This window comes from Pleurodeles waltl, chromosome 3_2 (assembly GCF_031143425.1).
Source record: "Pleurodeles waltl isolate 20211129_DDA chromosome 3_2, aPleWal1.hap1.20221129, whole genome shotgun sequence".
NCBI lineage: Eukaryota > Metazoa > Chordata > Amphibia > Caudata > Salamandridae > Pleurodeles > Pleurodeles waltl.
This window is the reverse complement of record NC_090441.1, coordinates 153369157-153384518: the sequence shown is the minus strand read 5'-3', so window position 1 is coordinate 153384518 and position 15362 is coordinate 153369157. Positions and strand designations below refer to the sequence as shown.

Here is a 15362-nt window from a genome sequence, read left to right as displayed (position 1 = left end):
AACGAAAAGTGTGTGGTGCCCAGCAGAGGAAGCACGCAGCCACACTGAATCGCTGCGGTGGGCATTCCATGTGAATTGACAATAGACAGGTTTTGGACCAGTTAGCTCCTAGTCCCGAGGAGGCATGCTACTCCATCAGTATACTCACAGTCTCATCAATGCCGGCTCGTACATCTTTCACATAGATCAATACACTGTCGTCATGCAGTGAGACAACTTACATTGACCCTTTTAAGGGTACACCCCAGGCCTGACCCACCTGTTGGAGCCCCTGTGCCAATGGCTCAATCGCCAGCGCGAATAGCAATAGGGAAAGGGGCCACCCCTGGCGGGTGCCTCTACTGACCCAGAAGGACGCCGAGACATATTGCACTATCTTTACTCATGCTGTGGTCTCTGAGTAGAGGAAATCTTACGAGACTTTGCAGCCGGCCATCAATGTCCATTTTGGTCAGTACTTCAAACATGTACTCCCAGTCGACGGTGTCAAATGCTTGTTTCAGTTCGAGCACCATACATGCCGCGTAGGGTCACCGTGCTGGTGCCGTCTCCAACACACGGTAGAGCCTGTTGATATTAAGTCTCATGGATTGGCTCAGGATGAACCTGCTTTGGTCCCAGTGGACCAGATGTGGGAGGTGTTTGAGTAGTCTCACAGTAATAACTTTGCTGAATATTGTGTAATCCATTCCTAACATTGACAAAGGTAGATGGAACATCATCTCCAATGGGTCCCTCTCTGATTTCGGAAGGGAGAGTAGTAACACCTCACAGAGCATCAGAGGTAAGCACCCCGCAGTGAGGGCAGCAGTATAAATTCTAACAGTTTAGCGGCCAATAGCGCCTCATACGCTTTATAAAATTTGATAGGGAACGCATCTGATCCCAGGGTCTTGTTTATAGCAACTCCCTGAATGGCACCTCTGATCAACTGTTCCGTTAGCGGGTTAAGTTCCTCTCTCCCTATCGGTTCAATGAGTGGCAGTGTAAGTGAAATGCAGAATTCTTGGATCTGGGCCTGACGATCCACCGGGTGATCATAGGAGGAACGGTAGTGGGCGGTGAATGTCAGTGTATCTCAAATTGGTTAGCGGCAAGCTGCATTGGGGCTATTGCAGTTATGGGGTAGGTTTCTAGTGCACTTCTCCTCAACCATGCCAACAAGTGACCCGGCTTATCACCCTCAGCATGCATCCTAGCATGATATGCTCTATAGTCAGGACACCTCAGCGACTCAACGAGTCAAGCCTATTGTTCCCACCCTTCCGTTAGAGCTGGCCTCTGCAAGGTCATCGCGAGCAGCAGTTTGAAGGGCTCCCACTGACGCCTCCATCTGGGTCAAATTGCAGTCGAGGGCAGCACCAACACTCATTATATGCAATGGCTCCTAAACACCACTTTCAGTGCTTCCCATTCCATCAACCTAGTGGTAGATCTAGTGCCCCAGTTGTCAGTTAGGTTGCAGGACAGGACAGTGCTAGTCAAATCCCCGGATCCTCCAGTGCACTGGGTTGTAGCCATCAAGTTGGTACTGGCCGAACAGGATCTCCCCACATGACTTAGAGCTGGAGTGGGTTATGGTCGGACAAGGTCTTCCTTAAATATCCAGCCCTTGCAATTTTTAGCTTGGTGCAATGGTGACCAAGAATGCGATCTAGATGCATGTGAAGTTCATGCGGCAATGAATGATATGAATACTCCCTGATGTCTAGGTGTAACGTGCGCCAACTATCCACTAGGGACCAGTGCATAAGCTACTGGGACAGACAGGTTGCAGCGGCCACCACAGGCTAGGTCAGCAAAGGAGGGTGTGATAGGTATAGTTGTGGGTTCAGTACACAATTGAACTCCCCACCTATGATCCAGTATATAAGTGCCCATATGGTTTATATGCTGGAATGCATGCTGTGTGTTGTCCATCTAGTGATATGGAGTACTGTGCTATGTAGTGTCCAGGGATGGTTCCATCGCAATGGCAAAGGAGCGTCGCCCCACTGGCTGAGCCAGCAGCTGAAAAATAATGCAATATTTTGCTATCGTTTTATTTTTCGTCTGCTGGCTCAGCCAGCATGTGCAGGGAGAGGCCAGGGTGGGCTCTGGGAGAGGGGAGAGGGAAGGGAGAGTGGAGTGCACCTAAGTGCGCATGTTAGTTTGACCGCCCATCGTAGGCCGGCCAAACAGTCATGCGCAGTTAGAGTTCTCCAACCCGGGTGTGTTGGAGAAACTGCACAGGCACCCATTCACTGTCTGAGCAGCATACCGAGCCGCTCAGACCAATCCTGATGCTGTTCTCATGCTAAGTAAAGCCTGAGAGTAGTGCCAGGATTGTGTGGGGAGCCTGTACTGGTGTCACAGGGACCAGGAGCGGCTCCTCCACTAGGGCGGAGGAGCGTCACCCCGCTGCTGAAAGCAAAAAAATAAAAATATGGGGATCATAAAAGTATTTTGCTATCCCTTTAATTTTATTCTTTCGTAGGTCAGATGGTGCCAGCATCCTCCATGTCAACAAGTGGAGTAGGGCTGGTGGTGAGCTTCTAAGTGCACATGTCAGTTTGGCCGGCCGTCTGAGGCCTACCAAACTGACATGCGCACTTAGAGCTCTCCACCTCGCTCTGTTGCATAGCCGGGTGGAGACCAAGCACAGTGTCCCACTCCCACCCTGAGCGGCATTTCTGCCCGCTACGACCAATTCCGTTGCTTCTTTCATGCTGTTTCATCTGGATTGGGTGGGAGGGAGGAAGAAGACGAGAGGTGGTTGGAGCGACGTAACATGGAGGCGGCAAGTACGTTTTTTTTTATTGCTCCCCCCGCTATGCGCAAAGTCCCCCCCCACCCATTCCTGGCAGCAGCCGCTACTGGCGTTTACACAAGAAGCCTAAACTAAAACGTTCTTTATTTTTCAAACATGAAACGGGGATAGTGTGAAAAACAAAATCCGTTTTAGCATTTTTGGATTACACAAGTAGCAAAAACTGTGAAAAATCGGTCTGCTCTTTTTAAGTGGTATTTGTGGTCTGTGGTTTTCTTTTTAATATAGCTATGCATTATCTAAGTGGATTTGAACACAATACGTATGTTACATATGGTTTCACAAGTTTCATAGCTTCATGACCAACCTGGTACAAAATTATTTCTGTTATATGAACTGGAGCAATATCTATTCATTCCATTCTGCGTGCCCGAGCAATAAAGATGGTGCTTTCTGCCCCCAGAGGTCTATTCTGTCTGCACCGGTGGGAAGAGTGCTGTGGTACGCGCTGTGGTGACCTTTCATGTCTGCACCGGCGCAAAACTCCTCCCCATTCTCCTGAGTCTGTCGGAGCGAGACAGTGCACGTAGACGCGGTGTTGGTGTGCAATGGAGAGAGGTGTGGAACTGACCCCCCCCCCCCCGCATCTCCGTCAGCCCACGCAGTGGTGTAGAGCGCCGGGCGTCCTTCCACCTGGCCTCTGTGCACACAGTGATGTGAAATGAACTAGTCTGTAGTGGTACACATTGGTGTAGAGCTCCAGGCGTCCTGACTTCTGTGCGCACAGTGATGTGAAATGAAGTAGTCTGTAGTGATACACATTGGTGTAGAGCGCCGGGCGTCCTGACTTCTGTGCGCATAGTGATGTGAAATGAAGTAGTCTGTAGTGCTCTACAATGGTGTACGGCACCAGGTGTACTTCCACCTGGCCTCTGTGCGCACAGTGATGTGAAACTCTGTAGTGGTACACATTGGTGTAGTGCGCCGGACGTCCTTCCACCTGGCCTCTGTGCACATAGTAATGTGAAATTAAGTAGTTTGCAGTGATACACATTGGTGTAGAGCACCAGACAGCCTTGCACCTGGCCTCTGTGCACATAGTGATGTGAAATTAAGTAGTCTATAGTGATACACAATGGTGTAGAGCTCCAGGCGTCCTGGCTTCTGTGCGCACAGTGATGTGAAACTCTGTAGTGGTACACATTGGTGTAGAGCACCAGACATCCTTCCACCTGGCCTCTGTGCACATAGTGATGTGAAATGAAGTAGTCTGTAGTGGTACACATTGGTGTAGAGCGCCGGGCGTCCTGACTTCTGTGCGCACAGTGATGTGGAACTCTGTAGTGATACACATTAGTGTAGAGCGCCAGGCGTCCTGGCCTCTGTGCGCACAGTGATGTGGAACTCTGTAGTGGTACACATTGGTGTAGTGCGCCGGATGTCCTTCCACCTGGCCTCTGTGCACATAGTGATGTGAAATGAACTAGTCTGTAGTGGTACACATTGGTGTAGAGCGCCGGGCGTCCTGACTTCTGTGCGCACAGTGATGTGAAATGAAGTAGTCTGTAGTGCTCTACAATGGTGTAGGGCGCCGGGTGTACTTCCACCTGGCCTCTGTGCACACAGTGATGTGGAACTCTGTAGTGATACACATTGGTGTAGAGCGCCAGGCGTCCTGGCCTCTGTGCGCACAGTGATGTGGAACTCTGTAGTGGTACACATTGGTGTAGTGCGCCGGATGTCCTTCCACCTGGCCTCTGTGCACATAGTGATGTGAAATGAAGTAGTCTATAGTGATACACAATGGTGTAGAGCTCCGGGCGTCCTGGCTTCTGTGCGCACAGTGATGTGAAACTCTATAGTTGTACACATTGGTGTAGAGCACCAGACATCCTTTCACCTGGCCTCTGTGCACGTAGTGATGTGAAATTAAGTAGTTTGCAGTGATACACATTGGTGTGGAGCACCAGACATCCTTGAACCTGGCCTCTGTGCACATAGTGATGTGAAATGAAGTAGTCTATAGTGATACACATTGGTGTAGAGCTCCAGGCGTCCTGGCTTCTGTGCGCACAGTGATGTGAAACTCTATAGTGGTACACATTGGTGTAGAGCACCAGACATCCTTTCACCTGGCCTCTGTGCACGTAGTGATGTGAAATTAAGTAGTTTGCAGTGATACACATTGGTGTAGAGCACCAGACATTCTTGCACCTGGCCTCTGTGCACATAGTGATGTGAAATGAAGTAGTCTATAGTGATACACATTGGTGTAGAGCGCCAGGCGTCCTGGCTTCTGTGCGCACAGTGATGTGAAACTCTGTAGTGGTACACATTGGTGTAGAGCACCAGACATCCTTCCACCTGGCCTCTGTGCACATAGTGATTTAAAATTAAGTAGTTTGCAGTGATACACATTGGTGTAGAGCACCAGACATCCTTGCACCTGGCCTCTGTGCACATAGTGATGTGAAATGAAGTAGTCTATAGTGATACACATTGGTGTAGAGCTCCGGGCGTCCTGGCTTCTGTGCGCACAGTGATGTGAAACTCTATAGTTGTACACATTGGTGTAGAGCACCAGACATCCTTTCACCTGGCCTCTGTGCACGTAGTGATGTGAAATTAAGTAGTTTGCAGTGATACACATTGGTGTGGAGCACCAGACATCCTTGAACCTGGCCTCTGTGCACATAGTGATGTGAAATGAAGTAGTCTATAGTGATACACATTGGTGTAGAGCTCCAGGCGTCCTGGCTTCTGTGCGCACAGTGATGTGAAACTCTATAGTGGTACACATTGGTGTAGAGCACCAGACATCCTTTCACCTGGCCTCTGTGCACGTAGTGATGTGAAATTAAGTAGTTTGCAGTGATACACATTGGTGTAGAGCACCAGACATCCTTGCACCTGGCCTCTGTGCACATAGTGATGTGAAATGAAGTAGTCTATAGTGATACACATTGGTGTAGAGCGCCAGGCGTCCTGGCTTCTGTGCGCACAGTGATATGAAACTCTGTAGTGGTACACATTGGTGTAGAGCACCAGACATCCTTCCACCTGGCCTCTGTGCACATAGTGATGTGAAATGAAGTAGTCTGTAGTGGTACACATTGGTGTAGAGCGCCGGGTGTCCTGACTTCTGTGCGCACAGTGATGTGGAACTCTGTAGTGATTCACATTGGTGTAGAGCGCCAGGCGTCCTGGCCTCTGTGCGCACAGTGATGTGGAACTCTGTAGTGGTACACATTGGTGTAGTGCGCCGGATGTCCTTCCACCTGGCCTCTGTGCACATAGTGATGTGAAATGAACTAGTCTGTAGTGGTACACATTGGTGTAGAGCGCCGGGCGTCCTGACTTCTGTGCGCACAGTGATGTGAAATAAAGTAGTCTGTAGTGCTCTACAATGGTGTAGGGCGCCGGGTGTACTTCCACCTGGCCTCTGTGCACACAGTGATGTGGAACTCTGTAGTGATACACATTGGTGTAGAGCGCCAGCCGTCCTGGCCTCTGTGCGCACAGTGATGTGGAACTCTGTAGTGGTACACATTGGTGTAGTGCGCCGGATGTCCTTCCACCTGGCCTCTGTGCACATACTGATGTGAAATGAACTAGTCTGTAGTGGTACACATTGGTGTAGAGCGCCGGGCGTCCTGACTTCTGTGCGCACAGTGATGTGAAATAAAGTAGTCTGTAGTGCTCTACAATGGTGTAGGGCGCCGGGTGTACTTCCACCTGGCCTCTGTGCACACAGTGATGTGGAACTCTGTAGTGATACACATTGGTGTAGAGCGCCAGCCGTCCTGGCCTCTGTGCGCACAGTGATGTGGAACTCTGTAGTGGTACACATTGGTGTAGTGCGCCGGATGTCCTTCCACCTGGCCTCTGTGCACATAGTGATGTGAAATGAACTAGTCTATAGTGATACACAATGGTGTAGAGCTCCAGGCGTCCTGGCTTCTGTGCACACAGTGATGTGAAACTCTGTAGTGGTACACATTGGTGTAGAGCACCAGAAATCCTTTCACCTGGCCTCTGTGCACATAGTGATGTGAAATTAAGTAGTTTGCAGTGATACACATTGGTGTAGAGCACCAGACATCCTTGCACCTGGCCTCTGTGCACATAGTGATGTGAAATGAAGTAGTCTATAGTGATACACATTGGTGTAGAGCGCCAGGCGTCCTGGTCTCTGTGCGCACAGTGATGTGGAACTCTGTAGTGGTACACATTGGTGTAGTGCGCCGGACGTCCTTCCAGCTGGCCTCTGTGCACATAGTGATTTGAAATTAAGTAGTTTGCAGTGATACACATTGGTGTAGAGCACCAGACATCCTTGCACCTGGCCTCTGTGCACATAGTGATGTGAAATGAAGTAGTCTATAGTGATACACATTGGTGTAGAGCTCCAGGCGTCCTGGCTTCTGTGCGCACAGTGATGTGAAACTCTATAGTGGTACACATTGGTGTAGAGCACCAGACATCCTTTCACCTGGCCTCTGTGCACGTAGTGATGTGAAATTAAGTAGTTTGCAGTGATACACATTGGTGTAGAGCACCAGACATCCTTGAACCTGGCCTCTGTGCACATAGTGATGTGAAATGAAGTAGTCTATAGTGATACACATTGGTGTAGAGCTCCAGGCGTCCTGGCTTCTGTGCGCACAGTGATGTGAAACTCTATAGTGGTACACATTGGTGTAGAGCACCAGACATCCTTTCACCTGGCCTCTTTGCACGTAGTGATGTGAAATTAAGTAGTTTGCAGTGATACACATTGGTGTAGAGCACCAGACATCCTTGCACCTGGCCTCTGTGCACATAGTGATGTGAAATGAAGTAGTCTATAGTGATACACATTGGTGTAGAGCGCCAGGCGTCCTGGCTTCTGTGCACACAGTGATGTGAAACTCTGTAGTGGTACACATTGGTGTAGAGCACCAGAAATCCTTTCACCTGGCCTCTGTGCACATAGTGATGTGAAATTAAGTAGTTTGCAGTGATACACATTGGTGTAGAGCACCAGACATCCTTGCACCTGGCCTCTGTGCACATAGTGATGTGAAATGAAGTAGTCTATAGTGATACACATTGGTGTAGAGCGCCAGGCGTCCTGGCTTCTGTGCACACAGTGATGTGAAACTCTGTAGTGGTACACATTGGTGTAGAGCACCAGAAATCCTTTCACCTGGCATCTGTGCACATAGTGATGTGAAATTAAGTAGTTTGCAGTGATACACATTGGTGTAGTGCGCCGGATGTCCTTCCACCTGGCCTCTGTGCACATAGTGATGTGAAATGAAGTAGTCTATAGTGATACACAATGGTGTAGAGCTCCAGGCGTCCTGGCTTCTGTGCACACAGTGATGTGAAACTCTGTAGTGGTACACATTGGTGTAGAGCACCAGAAATCCTTTCACCTGGCCTCTGTGCACATAGTGATGTGAAATTAAGTAGTTTGCAGTGATACACATTGGTGTAGAGCACCAGACATCCTTGCACCTGGCCTCTGTGCACATAGTGATGTGAAATGAAGTAGTCTATAGTGATACACATTGGTGTAGAGCGCCAGGCGTCCTGGTCTCTGTGCGCACAGTGATGTGGAACTCTGTAGTGGTACACATTGGTGTAGTGCGCCGGACGTCCTTCCAGCTGGCCTCTGTGCACATAGTGATTTGAAATTAAGTAGTTTGCAGTGATACACATTGGTGTAGAGCACCAGACATCCTTGCACCTGGCCTCTGTGCACATAGTGATGTGAAATGAAGTAGTCTATAGTGATACACATTGGTGTAGAGCTCCAGGCGTCCTGGCTTCTGTGCGCACAGTGATGTGAAACTCTATAGTGGTACACATTGGTGTAGAGCACCAGACATCCTTTCATCTGGCCTCTGTGCACGTAGTGATGTGAAATTAAGTAGTTTGCAGTGATACACATTGGTGTAGAGCACCAGACATCCTTGAACCTGGCCTCTGTGCACATAGTGATGTGAAATGAAGTAGTCTATAGTGATACACATTGGTGTAGAGCTCCAGGCGTCCTGGCTTCTGTGCGCACAGTGATGTGAAACTCTATAGTGGTACACATTGGTGTAGAGCACCAGACATCCTTTCACCTGGCCTCTTTGCACGTAGTGATGTGAAATTAAGTAGTTTGCAGTGATACACATTGGTGTAGAGCACCAGACATCCTTGCACCTGGCCTCTGTGCACATAGTGATGTGAAATGAAGTAGTCTATAGTGATACACATTGGTGTAGAGCGCCAGGCGTCCTGGCTTCTGTGCGCACAGTGATGTGAAACTCTGTAGTGGTACACATTTGTGTAGAGCACCAGACATCCTTTCACCTGGCCTCTGTGCACATAGTGATGTGACATTAACTAGTTTGTGGTTATACACATTGGTGTAGAGCACCAGACATCCTTTCACCTGGCCTCTGTGCACATAGTGATATGACATGAACTAGTTTGTGGTGATACACATTGGTGTATAGCGCCGAGCGTCCTTCCACCTGGCCTCTGTCTACACAGTGATGTGAAAATAAGTGGTGTGTACGGTGGTGTAGAGCACGGGCAGTCCTTCAACTTGGCCTCTGTCTGCCCAGTGTGTGAAATGAAGTAGCTGGGAGTGATACACATTGGTGTAGTATGCAATGGGAGACCAGTGTACAGTGAGTATAGTGTTGTCCACTGGAATCCAGTAGTGTGCAGTAGTATATGTGAAGTGCAGTGGTGTGGCATATAGTGATAAACAGATGTCCTCAATACCACAGCAATGTGCAGTGACTTAAGGAGCTGGAAGATGGTATGCGGCTGTGTGTATTGGTGTACCACAGTGAACACTGGTACATGGTGATGTGCAGCAGTGTACATTGCCAGTCAGTGTTATACAGATGTGTGCAATGGTGTACAGTGTCAGTCCTAGATAGCCGTTTGTAGCAGTGTACAGTGTCACGCAGTGCTAAACAGATGTGTGCAGTGGTGTACCACAGTGAAATCTGGTACATGTTGATATGCAGCACTGTACAGTGGCACACAGTCATGTGCAGTGGTGTACACTGGTACATGGTGATATAGAGCTGTGTGTAGTGGTGTACTGCATTGAAAACTAGTACATGGAGGTGTGCAGCAGTGTACAGTGCCACACAGTGCTACACAGATGTGTGCAGTGGTGCACCGCCGTGAACACTAGTACATGGTGGTGTGCAGCAGTGTACAGTGCCACACAGTGCTACACAGATGTGTGCAGTGGTGCACCGCCGTGAACACTAGTACATAGAGGTGTGCAGCAGTGTGCAGTGTCACACAGTACTTGCTATACAGATGTGTGCAGTGGTGTACCACAGTGAACACTGGTACATGTTGACTCGCAGCAGTATACAGTGGCACACAGTGATGTGCAGTGGCGTACACTGGTACATGGTGATATAGAGCTGTGTGTAGTGGTGTACCACAGTGAAAACTGGTACATGGAGGTGTGCAGCAGTGTACAGTGCCACACAGTGCTACACAGATGTGTGCAGTGGTGCGCCGCCGTGAAAACTAGTACATGGTGGTATGCAGCAGTGTGAAGTGTCACACAGTACTTGCTATACAGATGTGTGCAGTGGTGCACCGCCGTGAACACTGGTACATGGTGGTGTGCAGCAATGTGCAGTTTCACACAGTACTTACTATACAGATGTGTGCAGTGGTGTACCACAGACAACACTGATAAATGGTGAAGTAAAGCAGTGTGCAGTTTTACACAGTACTATACAAATGTCCGGTGGTGTATCACTGTGAACACTGGTACATGGTGGTGTACAGCAGTGTACAGTGTCACACAGTGCTAAACAGATGTGTGCAGTGGTGTACCACAGTGAACCCTGGTACATGTTGATATGCAGCAGTATACAGTGGCACATAGTCATGTGCAGTGGTGTACACTGGTATATGGTGATATAGAGCTGTGTGTAGTGGTGTACCACAGTGAAAACTGGTACATGGAGGTGTGCAGCAGTGTACAGTGCCACACAGTGCCACACAGATGTGTGCAGTGATGCACCGCCGTGAACACTAGTACATGGTGGTGTACACCAGTGTGCAGTGTCACACAGTACTTGCTATACAGATGTGTGCAGTGGTGTACCACAGTGAACACTGGTACATGTTGATATACAGCACTGTACAGTGGCACACAGTCATGTGCAGTGGTGTACACTGGTACATGGTGATATAGAGCTGTGTGTAGTGGTGTACCACGGTGAAAACTGGTACATGGAGGTGTGCAGCAGTGTACAGTGCCACACAGTGCTACACAGATGTGTGCAGTGGTGCACCGCCGTGAACACTAGTACATGGTGGTGTGCAGCAGTGTGCAGTGTCACACAGTACTTGCTATACAGATGTGTGCAGTGGTGTACCACAGTGAACACTGGTACATGTTGATATGCAGCACTGTACAGTGGCACACAGTCATGTGCAGTGGTGTACACTGTACATGGTGATATAGAGCTGTGTGTAGTGGTGTACCATGCTGAAAACTGGTACATGGAGGTGTGCAGCAGTGTACAGTGCCACATAGTGCTACACAGATGTGTGCAGCGGTGCACCGCCGTGAACACTAGTACATGGAGGTGTGCAGCAGTGTGTAGTGTCACACAGTACTTGCTATACAGATGTGTGCAGTGGTGTACCACAGTGAACACTGGTACATGTTGACTCGCAGCAGTATACAGTGGCACACAGAGATGTGCAGTGGCATACACTGGTAAATGGTGATGTAGAGCTGTGTGTAGTGGTGTACCACAGTGAAAACTGGTACATGGAGGTGTTCAGCAGTGTACAGTGTCACACATTGCTACACAGATGTGTGCAGTGGTGCACCGCCGTGAAAACTAGTACATGGTGGTATGCAGCAGTGTGAAGTGTCACACAGTACTTGCTATACAGGTGTGTGCAGTGGTGCACCGCCGTGAACACTAGTACATGGTGGTGTGCAGCAATGTGCAGTGTCACACTGTACTTACTATACAGATGTGTGCAGTGGTGTACCACAGACAACACTGATAAATGGTGAAGTATACAGTGCTACACAGTGCTATACAAATGTCCAGTGGTGTATCACTGTGAACACTGGTACATGGTGGTGTACAGCAGTGTACAGTGTCAAACAGTGCTATACAAATGTGTGCAGTGGTGTACTATCGACAACACTGGTACATGCTGATGTGAAGCAGTGTACAGTGTTACTCAGTGCTTTACAGATGTGTGCAGTGGTGAACCACCTTGAACACCAGTGCATGGTGTGTGCAGCAGAGTACAGTGTCACACACTGCTATACAGATTTGTTCCATGGAGTACCACATACAACACTGGTGCATGGTGGTGCACAGCAGTGTGTAGTGTCGCACAGTGCTACACAGATTTGTGCAGTAGAGCACCACCGTAAACACCAATACATGGTGGTGTGCAGCAGTGTACAGTGTCACACAGTTCTATACACGTGTGCTGCTATGAACAGTGTCACACAGTGCTAGACAGCGGTGTGCAACAGTGTACAGTGTCACTCAGTGCTAGGCAGCCGTATGCAGTGTCACACAGTGCTATACAGATGTATGCAGAAGTGTTCAGTGTCACACAGTGCTATAGAGATGTGTGCAACAGTGTACAGTGTCACACAGTGCTATACAGTTCTCTGAAGCACTATACAGTGTCACACAGTGCTAGACAGTCGTGTGCAGCCGTGCACAGTGTCACTCAGTGCTAGACAGTTATGTGCAGCTGTACAGCTGTGCAGTGTCACTCAGTGCTAGACAGTTGTGTACAGTGTCACTCAGTGCTAGACAGCCGAGTGCAGCTGTGCACAGTGTCACTCAGTGCTAGACAGCCATGTGTAGCGGTGTACAGTGTCACACGGTGCTATACAGGTGTGTGCAGCAGTGTACAGTGTCACACAGTGCTAGACAGCGGTGTGCAGCAGTGTACAATGTAATTCAATGCTAGACAGCAGTGTGCAGCAGTGTGCAGTGTCACAGTGCTATACAGATGTGTGCAGCGGTGGACAGTGTTAGTCGGTGCTAGACAGCCGGGTGCAGCAGTGTACAGTGTCACACAGTGCTATACAGATGAGTGCAGCGATGTACAGTGTTAGTCCTAGACAGCTGTGTGCAGCGGTGTACATTGTCACTCTGTGTTAGACAACCGTGTGCAGCTGTGCACGGTGTCACGGTGCTATATAAATGAGTGCAGCGGTGTATAGTGTCACACAGTGCTATACAGATGTGTGCAGCGGTGTACAGTGTTAGTCGGTGCTAGACAGCCGCGTGCAGCAGTGTACAGTGTCACACAGTGCTATACAGATGAGTGCAGCGATGTACAGTGTTAGTCCTAGACAGCTGTGTGCAGCGGTGTACATTGTCACTCTGTGCTAGACAACCGTGTGCAGCTGTGCACGGTGTCACGGTGCTATATAAATGAGTGCAGCGGTGTATAGTGTCCCACAGTGCTATACAGATGTGTGCAGCGGTGTGCAGTGTTAGTCAGCGCTAGACAGCCATGTGCAGCAGTATACAGTGTCACTCAGTGCCAGCAGCCATGTACAGCACCCCTACCTCTCTCTTCACGCTCCACAGCAGTCGCTCCTTGGTCGAGTCCGACGAGCAGCTCATGGCGGCGGATCCGGGGGTGGCAGCGGGGGCTCTGCCGGCGAGCTGCTCACTTCACGGGAGGTCCGCCCGAGGCGCCCCCTGGGTGTGCAGCTCCACACAGCTCTCCTTCGAGGATGAGCCTGTACAAAGTATAGCCCCTCGTCCCAAAGTGAAGTGCAGCCCCCTCAGTACATCTCCCTCTGACCCCTGGTGACGTGCAGCTCCTTAGCACAGCTCCTTTTGACCCCTGGTAAAGTGCAGCTTCTGAGCACAGCTCCCTCTGACCCCTGTGTGCGGTGCAGCCCCTCAGTACAGCTCCCTCTGACTCCGGGTGAGGCACAGCCACTCAGTACAGCTCCCTCTGACACCTCGTGAGGCGCAGCTTCTCAGTGCAGCCCCCTTCTGACTCCTGGGTGGGGTGCACTCCCCCCGCACAGCTCTTTCTGTCTCATGGGGGAGATGCAGCTCCTCAGTACAGCTCCCTCTGACGCCACGGTGAGGTACAGCACCTCAGTAGAGCTCCCTCTGACACCTGGTGAGGCGCAGATCCTTAGAACAGTTCACTCTGACTCCTGGGTGACGTGCAGCTCCTCAGCACAGCTCTTTCTACCTCATGGGTGAGGTGCAGCTCATCAGCACAGCTCTTTCTACCTCGTAGGTGAGGAGTACCCCCCACCCCCTCGGCACAGCTCCCACTGCCTCTCAGGAGACGTACAGCACCTCAGCCCAGCTCCTTCTGCCTTGAGGTGCAACTTCTCGGCACAGCTCTCTCTGACTCCTAAATGAGGTGCAGCTCCCCCGCACATCTCCTTCTGCGTGAAGTGAAGCTTCTCAGCCCAGCTCCCTCTGCCCCCCGAGTGAAGTGCAGCTCTTCACACAGCTCCTTCTGTCTTTCGGTTGTGGTGCAGCTCCCCAGCACAGCTCCTTCTGCCTCCCGGGTGTGGTGCAGCTACCCTCACATGAGGTGCAGGTCCCCAGCATTAGCTCCTGAGCACAGCTCCCTCTGCCCCCCGAGTGAGGTGCAGTTCCCCGGTGCAGATGCCTCTCCTCATGGGCGAGGTGCAGCTCCGCACAGCTCCCTCTGCCTCGTGAGTATAGCACAGCACCTTCTGCCTTCCGGATGAGGTGCTGCTTCTCAGCCCAGCTCCCTCTGGACCCCCGGGTGATGTACAGCTCTTCACACAGCTCCTTCTGTGTTTCGGGTGTGGTGCAGCTCCCCAGCACAGCTCCTTCTGCCTTTCGGATGTGGTGAAGCTCCAGCACAGCTCCTTCTGCCTTTCGGGTGTGGTGCAGCTCCAGCACAGCTCCTTCCGCCTTTCGGGTGTGGTGCAGCTCCCTTCCCACCTCCCTCTACCTCCCTAATGAGGTGCAGGTCCACAGCAGTAGCTCCTCAGCACAGCTCCCTCCGCCTCCCCGAGTGAGGTGAAGCTTCCCGGGTGCAGTTGCCTCTCCTCATTGGCGAGGTGCAGCTCCGCACAGCTCCCTCTGCCTCGTGAGTACAGCACAGCTCCTTCTGCCTTCCGGATGAGGTGCAGCTCCGCACAGCTCCCTCCCGATGAGGGGCAGCTCCCTATCCCCCCTCTCCCTCTCCTGCCCGGCGCAGCCCCTCGGTGAGCTGCAGCCATGGAGCGCTTCTACCTCTGACAGCGAGCGATGCCCCCTCCCCGCCACAGCTCCTGAATGGATGTACTGCCGGGGGCTCCGCCCACCCCTCCACTGACAGCTGTCCCTCCCCCTCACTGCCGGGGGCTCCTCCCACCCCTCCACTGACAGTTGCCCCTCCCACTCAGTGCCAAGGGCCCTCCCACCCCTCCACTGATAGCAGCCCCCCACTCCTCCAGAGTCAGCTGCCCCTCCTACCCCTCCACTGACAGCAGCAGCTCCCCCTCACTGCCGCCCCCCCTCCAGTGACAGAAGCCCCCACCCCTCCAGTGACAGCTGCCCCTCCCGCCCTTCCACTGACAGCAGCCACTCCTCCTCAT

At 51.0% G+C, this 15362-nt stretch overlaps 1 protein-coding gene across 2 annotated transcripts in view; it reads right to left on the bottom strand.

Moving 5' to 3' along the window:
• The window catches only part of SGSM2 (small G protein signaling modulator 2), a 761725-nt gene extending 746684 nt beyond the window's left edge, over window positions 1–15041 (bottom strand). The window contains exon 1 of one of the 2 annotated variants that reach the window (XM_069227030.1): window positions 13345–15041. In XM_069227030.1, coding sequence (XP_069083131.1) covers window positions 13345–13401 — 57 coding nt within the window. In that variant the 5' untranslated portion in view covers window positions 13402–15041. The remainder of the gene's footprint in view (window positions 1–13344) is intronic. The other variant, XM_069227029.1, reaches the window with a different exon arrangement.
• Between the last annotated feature and the right edge of the window lie 321 nt (window positions 15042–15362).